At 41.4% G+C, this 19,964-nt stretch overlaps 2 protein-coding genes across 2 annotated transcripts in view; both read left to right on the top strand.

The window, feature by feature from the left end:
• Positions 1-105: 105 nt before the first annotated feature.
• On the top strand, positions 106-4,105 carry LOC104539275 (cytosolic phospholipase A2 epsilon-like; the record flags this gene model as incomplete). The annotated part of the gene is made up of 5 exons (XM_010182752.1): positions 106-213; positions 1,038-1,229; positions 1,654-1,823; positions 2,873-3,059; positions 3,897-4,105. Coding segments are annotated over 5 exons (866 nt in total), but the record flags the coding sequence as incomplete, so codon positions are not given.
• A 3,883-nt stretch (positions 4,106-7,988) lies between these two features.
• LOC104539274 (cytosolic phospholipase A2 epsilon-like) overlaps positions 7,989-19,964 on the top strand; it is a 26,954-nt gene continuing 14,978 nt past the window's right edge. The window contains exons 1-4 of the mRNA XM_010182751.1: positions 7,989-8,015; positions 10,185-10,257; positions 18,983-19,119; positions 19,446-19,577. Coding sequence (XP_010181053.1) covers positions 7,989-8,015; positions 10,185-10,257; positions 18,983-19,119; positions 19,446-19,577 — 369 coding nt within the window. The remainder of the gene's footprint in view (positions 8,016-10,184; positions 10,258-18,982; positions 19,120-19,445; positions 19,578-19,964) is intronic.

Genomic DNA, 19,964 nt, shown 5'->3' with positions numbered 1-19,964 from the left:
GATAGAAAGGAAGTATCCAAGGGGAAGGACTGAAGGTATGTATCAATTAAAATTCTTCCAAGCCTACTCAATCAATCAGTTCCTATTTTCTCTTTCACATTACAGGCATGTGGAGTAGTATATTTTCCATAGATGTGATGTATGTCTGGAATTTGGCTACTGATTCAGAGGACTTCTGGTGTAGATGGACCAGAGACAGAGTAAAAGATATTGGTGAGATGTTTTCGTGTTGGGTTTTGGGTTTTGTGGGTTTTTTTTCCCCATTAGTATACATTCCTTGTATTCTGTGCAGATGTCTAATGCCTAAAGAGATGCTGTTGAATTCAGAGGGGGAAAGAAGCAGAAAGCAAAGCAGAGAAGTCGTCTAGGACATTTTTTGGCCTGATTTAGAAGAACTAACCTGTGCTTGTTTGGCAAAGCTTTGGCAAAGCTGTGTCTTTTTCTAAAGGACATAGAGACACAAAAACAGTCTCCAGCAGACATGTAAAAATCATGTTGTATCTTAAGATTGTTAAGTTAGGATAGGGTCCTCCTTGGCCACTAATACCATCAATAGAGAAAACTGTTCTTGCAGAGGGCTGGTTTCTCCACTAAACTGCCTGTGGAGAAAGCTCACTTTTGCTGTTAATTGCGCAGGGAGTGACTGGCCTCCTAACTTAGCTAATGTTTGCAACTGAGTGATATTCACGTGCATTCTGAAGGTGTCCTGTTCAAAAGCCAGTGTTGTCCTCCTGTATGTTGTGGGACTCAGCTCTCCCTTTCACCACGTGCTGCAATAGAGGTGGGCATCATCCGAGGAAGCCTAGAGTGAGAGGTGGTGCTTCTGCTGGCAGCTTACTGCCCGCCGACGATTTAATTCAATGTCTAATGCTGAGTTTTATTTGGTAGCATAGACCTTAAGGACTTATAACTACGTTTGATTTCTGTTCGGAGTAGGGGATGGTGACTACTGTGTTTATTAGTTACTCCATTTTTAGATATATTTATCATTTCAGAAAACTCTCCTAAACTCAGAACTTCTTCTTTCCTTCTTGCAGGGGAAGAACCCTATCTGGCCATGAATCCCTATGAGGTAGACACATGTCTATTTTCTCCCTCGAGCGTCCTCTCCTCTGCTCTGCGAGGTGTCTTAACAGGACGCCCAACCATTGCACAGTATCCCAATTTTATCAGAGGCTTCCAGATGCATAGCAAGTACCTGGAGAGTGAAGGATTTTCTACCTGGAAAGGCACAGTAACACACAGCATGTTTTTCAGTAACATTTTGAGGAGGTTTAGGTTTCGGAATTTAAGGTTTCCAATGAGGAGGAAGTGGCAAGACTGACTTCTGGAATTTGACGTTTCCCTTCCACAAATGGAAGACATGGAAGCCAGATTTGAACAGGATTTCATTTTTGGGGTGGTTGAGGGGTGAAATTGAATTTAGTTATCTGGGGATTGTGTTCCAGTGGACAAGGTGAGCTCAGCCTGAGGCATCCAGGAAGGAAAAAGCTGTAGTGTGTCAATGACTCCTGTAAATAATGCTGCTATTGAGTCAAAGGAAGGCAGGGAAAATGAGGGGGGAAATTCTCCATTCTTCCCTCTTTAATGTTCTGCAGAGGAGAGATCAATCTTGGGTTTTGTTTGTGGTAATAAGAAATGTTTGTGTTTCAGATACAGTGATAGACTCCTTCCCAAATAAACTGATGGAAACAGCAGACGATGAGCTCTCCCTGGTTGATACTGGATTTTTCATCAATACCAGCTACCCACCACTTTTGAGATCGAAGAGGGAGGTGGATGTCATCCTGCATTTAAATTACAGTGGAGGGTCCCAGACACTGGTAAGAAAAGCCAAGGTATCTGAGACCTTTTTCCTTCATGGTCTTTTGGTCTCTAGCACTTATCAGTTAAACCAACCAGCTTTCCAGTATTGGAATGCAAATTAAATTATTATTATTATCTGATTTATTATTTAGATTATTGGGTGATTTATTTCTCAGTAACTAAGAAGGATATTAGAAGATGGCAATGGATATAGGCATTTTGAAATCACCAAGGTCTTCACTGCAGTGGATCCAGGAGTTTCTGAAGAGCTGACTGAAGAGCATTACGGAGCTCTGATACTGATTTTGGTTTTCCTTGGACTGTGCAAGTTACGGAGGCAATGGGAAGTTCTGGCAATATTTTAATAGATTATATAGAAAACCCTGTGTGCCTCTGGGCCTCTTTATCTGATATCAGTCTTATGGAAATATACTGGCTGATGCTGCACTTGATTAACAATAGTGCTGCATAATTATAATAACAACAACAACAACAATAGTAGTGTGTTGCATATATAATGAGAATAATATAAAACCAAGTGTAGGCTTAGAGTAAATATAGCTGTTAAAGTTGTGGTTTTTGCACAAGGTCATAAGGTGTGTTGATAAATGTATTTGTTAATAGGGAGTAATTATCAAACGGTTACAAACTATTCAGAGGACAAAGACTGGGAAAATGGTAAATGATGAAGTCAAGGTAATGACACAATAATTTGAACTGGCCTGTTCCTTCTCCATTCTTGCAGTTTCTTTGCATTCGCCTTCTGAACCTGTTTCATTGGAATTATAAAATTAGTCTTGTGGCTTTTGGCCCCATTTGCAGGTTTAAAGATAGTGAATGTTTTCTTGTTGTACCTAAAACAATGCAGAAAATTGTCTGGCGTGGTTATAGCTGTTTCTGTCTGAAACTTAACATCTTCCCAGAGGAATACTCAAACCGTGGAATACACAAACCTTAGAATACTCAAGTTAGCTGCTGGAGCTTACAAAGTCCAGGTCAGGTCTCTGGATCTTTTTTGAGTTTTGTTTCTTTGTATTAATTTCATTTATTTTATTCATTCACCCAGCCTCTGGATCAGATTGCAAATTACTTCTCGGGGCAAGGAATTCCGTTTCCTAAAATTGAGATAAGTGAAGAAGACAGGGAAAACTTGAAGGAATGTTATGTGTTTGAAGATGCTGACTGTCCACAAGCTCCAACAGTGCTTTTTTTCCCCCTAGTAAATGACACTTTCAAGAAATATAAAGCTCCTGGTGAGTCATCTACAGCTAGCAATTTTAATAAAAAGTCACTTGCCTAGTGTGTCCTCTCCATTTAATATCTAATGTCTCACTATCATCTCTGACATTCTTTCTAATGCTGGCATTATCAATCTCATCTCTGACAAAAATAACTGGTCTGTGTCAGTATGTCTGAACTGCCAGAATTCAGGAAGCTTTCCTAATACATTTGAGATTAAAATAGGACTTATTAGAGATAGTATGAAGGTAAAACTCCGAAAATACTCACAGCATGGGTGGTAGGTCCTCAACACAAGCTGTTTTACTCCTGTAAACCTGTGTGGACTTGTTACGCACTGCTGCTTGCAAACAAAGATGGAAGAAAAATCTTCTAGAGGTTTTGGTGGTAGCCCATTCATCTCAGTTTTGTTCACATACTCAAAACTAATATCCTAGACTGAGGAATGAGTGGACAGAGATCTTGTTTTTAATATGAACTGTGTCTTCTGTTTGAGTGCCATGATTTCTCCGGATCTTTGAGTGAGAATATTATTTCATCTAGTACAAGAGTATCTTGTTTTCCTTTTACTTGCACTTTTCTAGTTTGACTAACAAAGGCTTGTTGTCCAAGGAGTGGTCTACAACCACTGCTGCTGATAATCAACCATTTCCAGCTGTCTGAGGTTTACATCAGGCTTGATCCAGGGGCTGAAGAATGCTGTGCTACTAGAGTACTTTTACATCCCTCTGGCAAATCATAGATTTTCCTTCAAATTTTCCTTTTCTACCTATCAATAATTAAATGACTGATATGAGCCACATACTGCAATAAAACCTTATTGGTGCATCTCCTTGTGGTTCTTCCCTCAGGTGTGGAAAGGAGTCCTGAAGAGATGGCTGGAGGCAAAGTTGATGTCTCCAGCATCTTCTCCCCATTTACAACAAGGGAGGTGTGTTTCAGTGAAGAGAATTTTGACAAACTGGTGAAACTGACTGATTACAATGTCCTGAATAATGAGAAGTCAATTATTCGGGCCTTGCGCTTGGCAGTGGCACGGAGGAAGCAGCGGAAATATTAGCCACCACCCACTAGCTTCAACCTTCCTCATGATATTTCTTGGGTTGTCTATTGCCTGGTGAGATCAAGGTGTTTGATGTTTGCCAGTGGTACTTGTGTCATCCTGAGGACGTGCTGGACTCCAAATAATCCTACTTACATGGCTGTTCGGATGAACAGATTGGAATTTACCAGTGCTTTAATCCAAAACAAACTTCAAAACAACAAGTTTGCACTTATTTTTTTTGTTGCCTTGTTACTTTACCAATTGATATACGTATTCCATATAAATTAATATAGTGTTGTGTAAGATAATTAAATATGTAGCACATTAAAATGTGAATCAAACCAGTATTTATGTGTGTGTAGGTTTTTTTTCCTGTCTGGCAGAATGTGCTGATTTTGGCAGAGATAGAATTAATTTTCTTCATAGTAGCTGGTATGTGACTATGTTTTGGATTTATGCTGAAAACAGTGTTAATAATACAGGGATGTTTTTGTTATTACTGAGAAATGCTTAGACAGAGTCTAGGCCTTTTCTGCTTCTCAGCCCACCCAATTAGCAATTAGGCTGGTGGTGCACGTGAAGATGGGAGGGGACACAGCTGGGACAGCTGACCCCAAATGACCAAAGGGATATCCTATACCATATGACTTCATGCTCAGCAGCAAAACCTGGGGGAAGGAAGAGGAAGGTGAGGACATTTGGAGTTATGGTGTTTGTCTTCCCAAGTAACCATTATGCATGATGGAGCCCTGCTTGCCTGGAGATCACTGAACACCTGCCTGCCGAGGGGAAGGAGTGAATTAATTCCTTGTTTTGCTTTGCTTGTGTTGGCAACGTTTGCTTTACCTATTAAACTGTCTTTATCTCAACCCATGAGTTTTCTCATCTTTGCCCTTCTGATTCTCTCCCCCAGCCTACTAGGGGCAAAGTGAGTGAGTGGCTGTGTGGTACTTAGTTGCCAGCTGGGCTTAAACCACAACACAGAACAGCAATCCCTTGAAGTGAAATTTCTCTGGTGAATAACCAATCCATTGTGTCGGTCTTACTTATCTTAATTATTGAAGGTTGTCATCTCTGATTTGATTGTCTGCCCACTATGAGGTTTTTAACTGGCTTTCTTCACTAATTTTTTTAATTTGCATTTCTTAAGTTACTATCAGCATTGTAAACATTTATACAGTTTTCACCATCAATAAAAAATATCTGTGAATGAGGTTGTCTTTGTTTCAGGTTGTCAGAAGAGTCCTCTGAGCTGCTAGCCACAGAACTGCCTGTATTCAACATAAGAAGTATTCATGCTGACCAACTTTCCTTTAGTTTTCTCTCAGAGTTGCTGCTGACTGTCCTGTCTCACTCATCTTCACCTGATTTGACTGTTCTTCAAATTTCTTGTGATTTCTCCCAGCGTTTCATAAGGGAAGTGGCTGCTAGCTGCTTGTAGGGAATAGGACAATGCAAGAGGACCTTTTGAGATCCCTTCCAGACATTTTTTTTTTTGCAACTGTTCAATACTTTCTTGCAGATGGTCTTTTGCAGAGATAGTCCTGAGAAAGTGGTTCCTCATCATCAAAAATTCCTAGAGGGCTTCTGCAGGAGGGTAGCTGTTAAAGGCTCTTCTCGCAGATTTGCAACAGGCAGATCACAAGCTCAGTCTTTCACAGTAGCAGCCCTGCACTGTGGAACTGTGATACACGAAGAGACTGGTCACAGCAGCTCAGAAGATGCTTGGGATTATCTTTCTTTTGACAATAAAAGGCTTCTACTGTTGCAACGAACTTCAGACTGTGTCACCAGGGCACAATTGGTGTTAAGATCAGAAGAGTCTTGATTATGCTCAGAAGTGACAAATCTGGTAGTATGGAACAAAGTTCTAGGAAATGGATGGGAGAAAAAGATTCTCTCCTATGGAAAAAATAGCTGGTGGTGCATGTTAGAGCAATTTGGGTGTTGGAAGGGGAGGAGTGGGCCACGTTTTTCATCTAGGAGCATGCTCATCATGTTCATGCACTCGAAGCACTTGAAAGAGCATGGTGTAACCCTGGGTTCAGGTACAATACTGCATGTTTAAATCTAGATTATTAGCCCTCTGTTTGTGAGGCAGCTGCAATTGTGGTCCAGCTCCAGTACGCTGGACTATCAGCTCATGGGATCCCTCTGGGTCTTTTCCAGAGATGTCTTTGGTTTTACTTCCATGGTTTTCAAGATGTTTTTGCTGGAAATTAAACAAAGCAGGCTGGAAGACGTTTCAGTCTGTTTTATAGGGGAAAGTTACTCAACAACAGCATGGAGAAAAGCCAGACAGGTCCATGACACAGCCTGAGCCTGATTAACCCTGCTTTTCATCAGGGTTAATTAGCCCATCTTCTAACCATGACTAATTACTGTACTCACATAGGTGTGATGCACCCCAAATCAGCCTTGGGGTATCTCCGTGTTGTGTCCTGCTGGCTGATATAAAACCTGCCTTTCCCTCTCTGAGGGAGTTCCTCCTACTCTCAAGTTCATTCTGCAGCTTTCCTTCAGCTTCCCCAGTATATCAATATCCTCTTTTTGAAACACGGCACCAATAATGATTTTTTTGTTTTTAATTTCCACATCATTGAAAAGCACATGTAATAGACTTATAACTGATCTGTTTGCAGCCTTTCTAGGAATTTTTTCCTTTGAGATTACCTTCCTTTGACTACTGCTGCTTGTGATCTGTTAGTTACCCAGCCTTAATGTGTTTAAAGTTTGCCTGGGTAACATCTTTCGCATCTAGTTCTTAAGTTAGAGTGTCTTCAAATACCAAATATTTTATGAAATTCAAATGATATTATGTTTATGAAATTACCTTTATCAAGTGAAATGAGATTATTTTGATTTTTATTTTTTGTTAAATTTCTTAATAGTCAGTATGAGTTGTTTTTTTTTTAAAAAAATTTCCTATTATTTCTAGTGTACTCACTTCATGTATATATGTACTGAGAGCTGAACCACTTCACATGATGTGTAGCGCTCTGTACAGTGAAGCCTTATAAAGATGAGAATATAAATCATTAATTTCACCCTACCAGATGTATCCTATTGGAGATCATTCGCTGAAGCACTTAAATTGAGGTGCACAAAGTAACTAAACTCTTGAAGAAGTGTGTGAGATTTTAAAGACTTGCCTTTGCAAGGGAAACTCCCTTGCGGTTTCAACAGGTGATTTAGGAATTGTTTAGTGGAGTATTTGTCACTGCAATATCTGCCTGGCTGATAGACAGTTTACTGCCTGAGCTGAGCAAAATGGAAGGTGAGACGGGGATTAAAAAAGATTCTTTCAGATGTGTCTTTAAGCAAAGACCCACCTACTCCCTGTAGGCAAAACAACCTACAAAAAGTCTTCTGTACACACATCAGTTTGCTCAATGCCTTTGGCCAAAGAAGTCCTCGTTGCCCACTCTTGGGCAGCTAGAAGGACCTTGGTTGGTGTCAGCCAACTCCACACAAGGGGCTGCAGTTTCACAGCCCTCCAGTGTGCAAAAGCAATGTGGCCCTCTTCAAGAAGGGACAGGGATGCTTAAAAGTATAAAACATTTGTTCGGTGCCCATAACTGATGAGGAGATCCCTTTGAGGTCTCAATGTCCCTCTAACTACAGCTGCAATGATCATCCTTCTACAGTGCTGGAGGCTGGATGTCTGTGCCTCTGTGCAGGTGTCCAGCATGCACTCACCTCCTGGGCAGCGAGGAGGAGGAGGAGTTGGGGATTGCTCAAGTGGTGATGGCGGGGTGAGGTGTCACTGAGTCAGGCACTAACACACCTGCCTGCCTGCTCCTGGGAGCTTAAAGCACAAGAAGCTGCCTGGCCAGGACTCCTCTGTACCTACCTGCTGCCACATTTTGCACCTGGCTTGAACACAGAAAAGACCACGATGGGGCTGTTCTACAGTAAGAGCCAGGTAAGAAAAGGAAAGAGAAGGCTCCGCACTGAGCCGTGCAGGCAGCATCTTGGTGGCAGAGGGGACTTGCTGTAGGAGGTGGTGTTCCGCCTCCTGTATCTTCAGCTCTGAAATTTCTTCTTCAGCACCAAGGCTGAGAGCAAAGCGGAGCTTCTCCCTGGGTTTTGTGCCTACTTTGGGTTTTGGCCTTCAGGAATGCGGGGACTTTAATGCTGTAGTAATGTAACTATTTTGAAAATCCCCAGTTGAAAAAAAAAAGATGATGTATTTTTGTACATTGCTGGTGTCCTTCACTTCCATCCAATTGGGTTAGACAAATCAACTCACTGAGAAAAAATAAGAAGGTATCACTAATGTTAATGAGTGCATGGGGAAAATCAGGAAACTTCTACAAGAGATGTGAAATACAGCTCTTAAAAACTGTGGGAGTTTTTGGATATAAAGGAATGAATGGTGACACTTTGTTATATGTTGATCTATACATTGTTGATCTATACATCTCTACATTGTTATATTTTGATCGCACCTGAGTACTGTGTTCAGTTCTGGGCCCCTCACTAGAAGAAAGATGTTGAGATTCTGGAGCGTGTTCAGAGAAGAGCCACAAGGATGGGGAGGGCTCTGGAGAACAAGCCTTGTGAGGAGCGGCTGAGGGAACTGGGCTTGTTTAGCCTGGAGAAGAGAAGGCTGAGGGGAGACCTCATCTCCACCTACAACTGCCTCAAGGGAGCTTGTAGAGAGGTGGGTGCTGGTCTCTTCTCCCAGGTGATGGGGGAGAGAACAAGGGGAAATGGCACCAAGCTGTGCCAAGGGAGGTTCAGGTTAGAGATAAGGAGGAAGCTCTTTACTGAGAGGGTCGTCAGAAGCTGGCACAGGCTGCCCAGGGAGGTGGTGGAGTCACCATCCCTGGATGTATTTAAAGAGCGGGTAGACGAAGTACTTAAGGATATGGTTTAGGGGGTAGACAGGAACGGTTGGACATGATGATCTCAGAGGGCTTTTCCAACCGAGCGATTCTGTGATTCTGTGATCTACGTATTCATTGCAGTATATTCCCTGCTCTATAGGTAGAGTGCATGAACTGCCTCTTATATGTATTTCTTACATCACTGCATAGTTTTGCTCTTTCTTTTTTGGTTTTCTTGATAGTTTTTTTTTGTTGTTTGTTTGTGGTTTTAAGGTTTTTTTACGTTTTTGATTGGTTTTGGTGGGGTTTTTTGTTTGTTTGGGGTTTTTGGTTGGTTTTTTGTTGTTTTTTTTTCATTTACAGCATTAAATGTGCAGGTTTTCCTCCTTTTATTCCTTTAAAATAAGAAAGTTATCTAGGGAGCAAAGTACCTCATCTCCAGCTTCCATACTTCCAATTAAGTAGTATGTTTGTCTGACCCTTGCTTAGGATGAGAAAGGTGGACGAAATCAAACCAGTCTCCTGACAGGTTTGTTAGATGTTTTTTCAATAACCACTTCGGTTTATGTGGTTTCCCAAGATTTCCATTGATACTTTCCTGTGACCTTCGCTTAAAAGAACATTGGATGAACTGAATTATTCAAAGAGAAATAGAGTTGCTGCTTTCCCTCCCTCCTTCTGAGAAGTTTTATAGGTCTCTGGAAGGTGCTTTTCAGATCCTCATTATCTAAGAACCAGCACTGCTTTATGTAAAACGTAACAATGGAGTTACATGGCTATAAACCAGCTGACGAGCACCATCATTACACCACGATATCGTTACTAATTCCTGCCCTGCTAGATTGTCTGCTGTTTCTTGCGAAATATAGTGGATATATATGACATCCTTTGAATTTGCGCAGACCAAGATGTGTGTCAACCTTATTAATAACACAGCAAGGCTCACTATCATGCATTTTTCTGTGATCGGGTTGTAGGAGTCAGACACCTAAAGCTGAGGGTTACCACGAGATTCCTCAGCATGGAAAATGTTGGACATCAGGGGGTTGGTCTGTGACTGAATGTACATTTTGGGTCTCTGGTCACAGCTGGCTGCAAACCTTCTGGGGAAAAAGGAGAAGTCAATGCACAAGGAAGAACCTCAGTTCAGAAATGGTTTAGATGGGTGTAATTGAAATGCTTAATTCAATGCTGTTTCTGACTGTGTTTCTGCTCTTTCTCTCTGCATGCTCATCCCATGCATTTTGTATGCTATTCAACAGACAGAACCGTCTCCATGCAACTTGCTTACCGTAAAAATCATACGGATGAAAAATGCCCGGAAAGCAGACTTGTGTGAGTATCTTCACTATATCCCTGGAGCATCCACATCCTTGTAAAACCACTCAGAATATAACCAAGTGTCACAAACACTACAGAGTATTTATGAAAGGAGAGAGAGGATGCATGACTGTGGTATGTTGAAGATGAGGTAGCGTAGTTAGAAGATGTTATTTATTCTTATATTTTTGTCAGTATAATGCTGATGTCACCAGTTGTAGTTCAGAAGATGTTTGCACAGAATTCAAAAAAGGTTTTCCTTTCATTCACAGAGAAGACTACAATAGGTTTAGATGGGGCACATTTTTCTATGGTTCCTTCTTGCAGAAATGTCCATCCAGTGCATCCCTGGGTCTATCACAGAATATTTTGTGAGCTCAGAACTGCATGTTTGGCATCTCTCATGGACTAAGAACTTGATTCAACCATAGGAACTATGTTTGAAGACTTAGTTGAGGGCTCACACTGTTGGCTTTTTCTATCCTTAATTACTTTTACAAAATCTTCAAGAATGATAGTTATGTAAAACTTTATTAACGCTCTGTAAATATCTGAACTACAAAGCACTAGAAAAGAGGTTTGAATGACAATAACCTCCAATCTGAGGAGATGTTTGATTGTCTTGAATTTCTTAATTTTTACGAATAAGTCTGAATCCAGCAAGTTTCTATAGGAACCAGAGCAAGCAAAATTTGTTCAGTTAAAATGATGCAAGACATTACGTTTGTTTGGGTCTTTCCAAAGTTATTTGCTTTGATATCTGCTATAGTTTCTCTAGAGACCACAGGTATACGAAGAAGAGTTTCTTACTCCGAGTTTTATTGAAGAGAGGATGTTTTGTTGTTGCTGAAGGTATGGGAAGAAGAGTCTGTCTGTCCCACTGGGCTACTGCTGAAGTGCGCAAAGGAGATTTGAAGTTCAGTTATAGGCTGGAGAGAAATCCTTGCTACAGCTAAAACCTATTTGAAGGTACAAATGTGCACTCTGAAGTGAAAGGAAGAGGCGTGGAAAAATACTGCCCTTAGATATCTCCCCACATAATCATTTTCAATTAAACCATCTGTATGATAATGAGTTTACCAAACTTCCTCTCTACCTTTTTCTCATCTAGGTCAATACTTTTTATTTTTGTCTTGAAACTATTTTTATTCTGAAGGGAGTTTCCTATGTTTTGATGTTGTCCTTCCCAATGCTAGAAAGTTTCCAAGGCAAGGATCAGGTACTAAAATGCTCAAGCATTTCAGCTTCCCAATCCAAGACATGTCCCACCAGCCTGTAAAGCTGCTTAAATGAGGAGTTTGAATGACAGAGGTGCTTTTAGAGTGCAGCATGGGGTCTGGAGCAGCAGTAAAGCCATGGGCTTTCCAGGCTGAGGTTGTTCTGTCTTACACAGTGACACATATCCTGGATGTTGCCAGCAAAACAGAATGACAGACATTCACCACCAACATTGCCAAGCTATCATCTGTTTGAAATGGTAGTATCAGTCAAAATACTAAAGGAAAAAAAAATGCACAAACAAAACAGAACAAAAAGTAAAGTTCTTTACTGAGAGGGTCGTCAGAAGCTGGCACAGGCTGCCCAGGGAGGTGGTGGAGTCACCATCCCTGGATGTGTTTAAAGAGCGGGTAGATGAGGTACTTAAGGATATGGTTTAGGGGGTAGACAGGAGCGGTTGGACGTGATGATCTCGAAGGTCTTTTCCAACCGAGCGGTTCTGTGATTCTGTGAAAACCAATACTAGCAAAAGATGAATGCTTTGCTTGTTTAATACTTCCATCATGGAGGAAAAGAAAATCATACCAGTCATGGCACTGCCTTGCTTGCACTTGATTGTTGAATCTGGTTTTGTCTGATAAGTTCTTAATTCCAGTAACATTTGATTTTGCTGAGCATGAAATTTGCTGGTTGCATTTATCAGAAAGATCTGCTTTTAAACCATTTCAGGATGTAGATTTCTGTGCAGCCAGACTTGTAGAAGTCACATATTTCAATGACACGCTCTTTATCATATAAAGTAAACCTATATTTCAAATGTTTTAATAAATTAATTTAGCTTCTGGTTAAACTCACTGGCAATGTAAAAGTTAGTGCAGATTGCAGGTTGGTAACTCTATCTGACCTCCACTGAGAAGCAGCAAAATGGGAGGCTTAAGATAAAAAATGTACCACGTGTACAAAATCTTGCTGGTTTTGGTGTAAAACTGGGAGAATATTATTGTTCCAGTTAGAGATTAGACTGACACCACCTCAGTAAATCCAGAAGCATGTGGGACCTCCATCACCAGCCATGTAGTCTTCTTCACAGCACCATTCTCCTGACACTGACTTTTTTCCCTCATTCTTCCTCTTTCCAGCTCTATTTTTAGCACTTTCTTCCCCTGTAAACTTTTCTAGATAGAACAAGTTGGCAATTGTGTAACCTATTTCTCAGTCATTTTATGGACTTTCAACATTCTAAATCAGCTCCTTCTCTCTCTCACCAACTGTGCCCATCCTTTTGTTTCCAAAGTGAATCCCATTTTGTTATTTTCTCCTCTGGAGATCCCTTCTTGCACTAGGTTTCTGTAGAGTTTTTGGATCACTTTATTTAATACTCACTCAGTGTTTAGAAGGTCTCCCAATCTGATGCTGCAGGTTAACTTCATTATTGGCCTATCTGCCACAATCTCCAGGTAATGGAGATGGGAAAATTAATCCATAACAATAGACTCTCAAAACCTCATTAACATGAGGAAGAGATAATACAAGAACATTAATGGAAGTTCAGTGCATAGGAGAGCATTTATATCTAAGTTTCAATTGTTTAATTCTAGTTTTTAAACCCTGGACCCTCATGCTATTTTGTCTCCTCTTCCCATTGATCCATCAATGTGCAAATGATAACACTTGTATATTGATGCATAGCTGATGTCACTGATACCACCAGTGATCTTAGTGCTTTGTTTGTGTTCTCCACATTTCCCCTTCCCACTGAGCACACCCATGTCCCCATCAGGCTCACTGGTGCTCTTGATATTCCCAGGCCTGTGAACACTTGCCAGTTCCCAGATTTGGGTGTGTGTCTCATCTGCAATCTGACTCCCTCATGGGGTGAGACTTGGATGTGCACCAATCCATCCCACCCTTAAAACCAAGGGATTTCTCTGCAGAGAATTTCAAATTTCAGACTCAGCCTCTCACAGCCCTTGGGCAACCACCATAGCTCCAGAGCAAGCAGAAGGACATGTCTTGTTGCAGCTTGTGGTTCAGCCTGGGAACTCTCTGCAGCAAGAGGTCACAGATGTCAAAACTTTACATGGGTTCCAGGCAGAGACTGGACAAGTTCACAGAAGAAAAAACACAGTGAAGGTTGTCTTAGTAAGTTCTGAATCTGAAATTGTGAGGGCTGAGAGAGCATTATACAACGTTTACACTCTTGCACTCTTCCTTAGACACCTACCACTAAACGGTCTTCTTCTCTGGCACTGATGTTCATCCCTAACAAGATCAAAGATCCTTCCTAAAAAGAAAAAAAAGGGGAGGGGGGCAAAGCACAATATACTGGAGAGAAACAAAATCATTAAACGGAATTAACAAATTAAAAAAACCCAAACAACTGAGAGCAACAAACCAACAAAACAGACTGTTAAGGGATAAACAACAATGTAAAAATAGGCAACTGGATGGAGCCACTGAGCAGAACATTTTTAAGCCACCATTCCCTCCTCCCAGAAAACATCAGGAGCCCTCAGTGGACACTGCCTGTGGGCCTTGGGCTAAACAGACCTTGATTGGTGTAGAGTTAAAAGTATTTTCAACATTTTCTTAGTAAGAAAATTATATTTTTGAAGCTTTTATGGATTTTTTTTTAGACTTGTTAATTTTGGACACTTCCAAGTATTGAACTTTTTTAATATAAGGCTTCTATTATTTTGTGTACAGTATTTTATAAAATTATTAAGTATGTTTTACATTTTTATGAAAAAACACCATATTTTACAGCATTGCAGTAGCAAGTCATGGAAAGGCCCTTGAGATACTGAAAGGAATTAGAGCCAGTGAAATAACCTTACTGTTTGAGGAGCTATGGTCCAATGTGATACTTATTGCAGGAACCCACAGACTTCCTCTGTTGTTTTGTTCTTGCACTGTTGTTATGGTTTCATTGTTATTTATTACTTACTTCACCGTTTTAGCAGTTGCAATTAGGTATCAACAGCCTATTGTTCTAGGTGCTGCTTAAAAGCTCATTATAAAATAAGGTGATGTGGACTGATAAATCCCAACAAGGGAGAAAACAAGGTGGAGGGGGAGAGGGGTGGAAAGTAAGGTTATTTAGAAACATCTCAGCAAAGACATGCTCTAAGGAGGGATGTGAATGGGCCTAGTGGCACTGTTTTAGGGATACTTGTAGGGTGCTCGACTCAATGTCAAGGGCAAGGTGGGATAAAGTGTGAAAGCCTTTTATTAAAGTTTAACTGTTCTGAGATTAGTGTTGAATGCTCCCTGGAGGCAGGAACTGATCTCCCAGGACTGAATGAATTGGAATAGTCTGTCTGAAGGGAAGATGTTTACGTTCATAGAAGTAACCCATGTTCTTATTTTTAAAAAGAATATAACAAGTTCCAATGTTCCAAATTATCCCACATTCTGTGCTCTAGAAAACAAGGTGCCTGCTTGTCCACCCACCCTCAGACAGATATCTGCTTAGCTCCACAGTGCGGGAGGAATAAGAATAGTTTTCTCAACTGGTGTAGGTAGTTTATATTTCATGACATAGATGCGCCCAGATGAGGGAAGACATGATCAAGGAGGTGATGCGGACAGACAGTGCTTGAGGTCACAGTCTTGGTTCAGATCCCTTCTGCACAATGAAAAAAGACCCTATATCCTAGAGGTCATGAAAAAAATCTACTGCCTAGAAAAAGCCTTAAATGTGAGCACTTAAAGGCAAGAGGAGGAGAGTGTCCAAGTTTCTGCCCAGGTTACACATGGGCTGGAGGTTGTGTCTGTTAGCATCAAAAAAAAGAGGCAGAATAAAAATTAACATTTTTTTTCTTTTATCCCTGTTTGGATTTGAGCTGTCTATGGGACAGGTGAGATTTCAGTCTGAGCCAGAAGAGCTGGTGCCCTGCTCTTGTCTGGGATGCAGCGTGGTGCATCTGACGGTGTTTCTGAGAGTGGGTCATGTCACTGTAATGTTTTCTAATGGCAAAGCACAATTAAGATCCAGTCCTGCTGCTATCCTGGAAGATAATTAGAAACTTAGTGTAATAACTGGACAAAGAGACCATGCTGTCATGAGCACCTGCTGCCACACCTGCTTTTGGCAGGATATTGCCCCACACCGGTATCACATTTGCCACCCCAAGCATGTTTGACAGCTGCTCACGTGTCTTGGCGGAGGGGAGAGGCACAACAGGTCGCTGCTGTGAAGCTCTGCTGTCTGTACCATGTGTGAGTGTAATTGCTGCAGTCAGGTGGTGATTAGGCTTACATACCACGGTAATTATGATTTGGCTGGCAAAGGGAGCTTTGCACATGTACATGAAGAGGCACTCGATACAAGGCAATATTGCAGCATGACTGGCCAGCTTGGGCACAGGATACGCTGTGGAGTTCCAGTTCTCACGTCTGTTTGAACCTGGAGCTGGTTGGGTAGAATATGGGACTGAGGTATGTGTAAAAGATGTGTAAAGAAGGTTCCTGGGTGTTGTAAGTGCCTTTCCTGTAACACCTGAAAAATACTTCACGATGAAGAGGCAACCAGGTTTCAGAAGACACCTCGGAAGTACAAAAGGCATCACAAAACACTTTTTACAGATAGGAAGAGGGAAGCAGGCTTGTGTAGTGGCCGTGTAAGAAGTCCCCCAGGGGAAATCAGAGATCTGAAATGAGAAGTCAGAGCTCTGCAGTCAAACAATTAGTTATTTCTTAAAGGCATACGATACAGTGCAGTAGCAGACAGTGATCACTTGCAGAAAAGAAAAAAACCCTAACTGTATGACTTTCAAAGCAATACTTTGCTCTTCACAACAGACTTAGTCAGATCATGTATTGCTATTTGGAAAATGTCAGTGAAATAGTTGTTGGGTCACTCACAAATTTATAGTTTCAGGTACTTCTGATTCTCCTCTTTGTTGGGACAAGAGCTGACAGCAGTCTGTGCTAATATCAGTCTGGAATTCCCAGTAGCCAAAAAAGATTTTCATATGGACATTTCCTGTATACACAGAAAAGTTTGGGAGTGATTGGGACTGTTAGAAACTCAGGTGATTTTTATATGTTTTGATTTTTTTTTTAATTTATATATCTTCGTATATACCACAGCTACCTTCATCAAAGTCACTCTTTGTTTTTGGTTGTTCAGTTGCTCAGACAAAGATGACTTAAGTCTCAGGAGTCTCAGGGGAAAAAAAAAAAGGCTGGCTTTGTTAATTCTTCAGTTACACATAGACTGTGTTCAGTTCTGGGCCCTTCAGTTCAAGAAGGACAGGAACTGCTTGAAAGAGTCCAGCAGAGCCACAAAGATGCTGGAGGGAGTGGAGCATCTCCTGATGAGGAGTGGCTGAGGGAGCTGGGGCTCTTGAGCTTGGAGAAGAGGAGACTGAGGGGAGACCTCATTCATGTTTATAAATTTGTGAAGGGCAAGTGTCAGGAGGAAGGAGCCAGGCTCTGCTCTGTGATGTCCAATGGCAGGACAAGGGGCAATGGTCCCAAGCTGGAGCATAGGAGGTTCCATGTGAACATGAGGAAAAACTTTTTTACTGTGAGGATGACAGAGCACTGGCCCAGGCTGCCCAGAGAGGTTGTGGAGTCTCCTTCTCTGGAGATACTCAAAACCGACCTGGACATGTTCTTGTGTGATCCTGCTCTGGTGATCCTGCTCTGGCAGGGGTTGGACTGGGTGAGCTTTCGAGGTCCCTTCCAACTCCTGATATTCTGTGATTCTGTGAAAGGGCTTCATCAATTATTCTGTTTCCCCAAAGTCAGGTCTACCAGTAACACTAAATGGGACAAGACTAAGCCTAGTTAGAAGAAGGTGTGTCTGCTATGCAATGGCAGGGATGCTAGGGTAGGTGGTGTTACAAATAGAGGAAATATAATGCTAATAACAGGATAGGCACTTATGGGCAATACTCCCCCATGCTATCTGGCACTTGTGTGGGTTGTTGTCCTGAACTAATAGATTGTGTTCTGTAGGGTGATTATCCCTGACTTTTGAGTGTGGGTCCACAGGACTGCTAATCTCATGATTAGCATGAGATCTCATGATCTCATGCTTGTCTTTTATTTCTTAATAACTATGTCAAAACATACATGCCAGCAGTTTATTCTGACCTCAGAATGAAAGTGCTTGTTGATGATTTAAGCACTGCAGACTGTTGCTAACCATGGTTTCATACTGAAACTTTGGTCCTGAACGTTCCTCACTTACAATGGACCTCAGGTGGGAAGCTGAACTTTACAACTGGCCTCTTCATTTGGGAAAGGAAAATGAAAATCCTGAAGCTGCCCTTCCTACATCTGGAAGCATTAAAATTCGTAGGTGAACTTTATGATCTGAACACACCTTTAATTGAAAACGCAAAGACAACATAATGCAATCTTGTGCAAAGCAGCAATGTTACCTGGCTCTGTGCTGGGAAGCACAGACAAGCTTTCACCTGCCCATTGAGTGTTGCAAATAACCTTATTCCTCCCTGGCTGAGGCACAGAGATGTAGGTGAAAGTAGTGGCATTAAGCAATAATTTTCATACAGCTTTACTGGCAAAAAGTCTCCCTCAGCTGCTTTACAAACCAAATGTTACACCATCAGACTGTTCAACATTTTAACGCTTTTCATATATGTGCTCATTTTAATCTTCTTCACAAAGGATTAAATTCAGTTCATCTGCTCCACGGACTATTTATTTATCTTCCTGATTTTTTATTCTTGAATTTTTTTTCTTTATAAGCTCTGTTGTTGAGTTCTATTGTGTGTGTGTGTGTGTGTGTGTGTGTGTGTGTGTTTCCCTTCTTTAACTTCCCGAAGGGGAAGAAGGCAGACTGAGATCAAGTGTCTTGGTGGCAGACCTACCTTCTGTGACAGCAATGGGACTTCAGGGGAACGTTCAGTGAAATGAGCTCCTGTCACCACCGTGCTGGCAGCCAGACTAGAGGAAAGAAAGGATGGTCCAAGAAGTAGACTAGATGGAACTTACAGCCAGAGCTACCCCAGAAACATTAAGGCATGTCCATGCCTACCTGTGGGAGCTCCCTATGTATGAGTTGGGCTGTGTCTGTCCAGCAGTCCCTGCCACAGCTGTTAATGCTATCTGCTCCGTGTTCCTGACAGGCAGCTGAACCGTCAACAGTGCTCAGCCCTGTGAGGCTCTTGTGTGTGTATTTGTTCCCCTGTGTGTATGGATAGCTTGTCAGTGTTAAAACCTTTGAAGTCTGATATATGTATAGGTAGTCTGCTTATGTATCTTTTTGAAAAAGAATGCAATGTAACTGCATATTTTGAATGTTTGCTGTTTTTCCCAGCAATTAAAAGAAGTAGTTCTCAAGAAGAGCAAACTGCCAGGCTTTCACAAAGAGTAAAGCATTTGGTTGTCTAGTACTGGCTTGATGGTACCTTAGCTAACATCCTGGCCTGTGCTCTGCATAGTGTCCTGTGTACAGAGCTTAAAAGTTCATACAATACAAGACCTTAGGTGGTACTAGATGTGATTCAGTGGTCCAATGTTTTCATGCTTTCCCTATCTTCAACAGTAACACAGCCAGACTGCTATGTGAGGCTAAGCCTGCCAACAGCTTCCGTGCAGCAATTCCGCACCAAAACAGTCCAGAACACAAAGAACCCAACATGGAACGAAACCTTCCACTTCACCATTCAAAGCCAAGTTAAGGTAGGAACAGTAGTTATCTGCAACAGGTATTCTTACCAGATATCAAACCTACCACACAGTCCTTCCACACTGCATGTCTCTCTAAATTCCCTTACAAAGTGTTCACGTTCTCTTGCTGTAGTGATTTAGCTTTCATCGTTTGGCTAAGACTGTATCTTCCTGAATAGTCAATCGTCTGTAGAGTTTCACTGCAAATTTTCCATTTTACTGTCGTCTTTGCTTTCATTCTCCATCTTCTTCCCCAAATTCCTTTAGCTAAAATGAAATATCTGTGGTGTCTTATGTTTGTTAATCCTTATATAATCTATTTTTGCTTTTCATTCCAGAACATTCTGGAGCTGAAAGTTTGTGATGAGGACAACATAACTGAAGATGACCATCTCCTCACTGTATTCTTTGATGTCTCCAGAATACAGCTTGGAGAAAACATTCAGCTGTGTTTCCAGCTGAATCCAGAGGTATGGATGAAATTCAAGGACAAAGCTAAGGGGATGCAGTCAGGTGAGAAAGTGGTTATCTCATCTTGTTCCTCTCACATGTTCCATATACAAGCCTCTTTTACTGCCCATTTAGCTACCTGAGTATGTCCATCTGTTTCAGGGGTTGATACTCAGTGTTGCTTCTGTAATTACTGAAAATTTTGGGTGCTGCTTCTACAGAAATAGTTGGCCAACATTATAGGACTTGATTGGTTGCTCTCTTTGATGTCAAAATATCAAGAGTGTACCCCAATGGTTTTGGGTATCCCTTTGCAGTTGGAGCTGGTGGTTCTGAGCTGTGCATTATGTTCTGCTAATATGTAAGTAGTGATCTGCAGTCATAAGCTGCAAACCCAGTTTTCATAA

This window comes from Mesitornis unicolor, unplaced genomic scaffold, assembly GCF_000695765.1.
Source record: "Mesitornis unicolor isolate BGI_N332 unplaced genomic scaffold, ASM69576v1 scaffold3234, whole genome shotgun sequence".
NCBI lineage: Eukaryota > Metazoa > Chordata > Aves > Mesitornithiformes > Mesitornithidae > Mesitornis > Mesitornis unicolor.
This window is presented reverse-complemented; position numbering and strand designations above follow the sequence as displayed.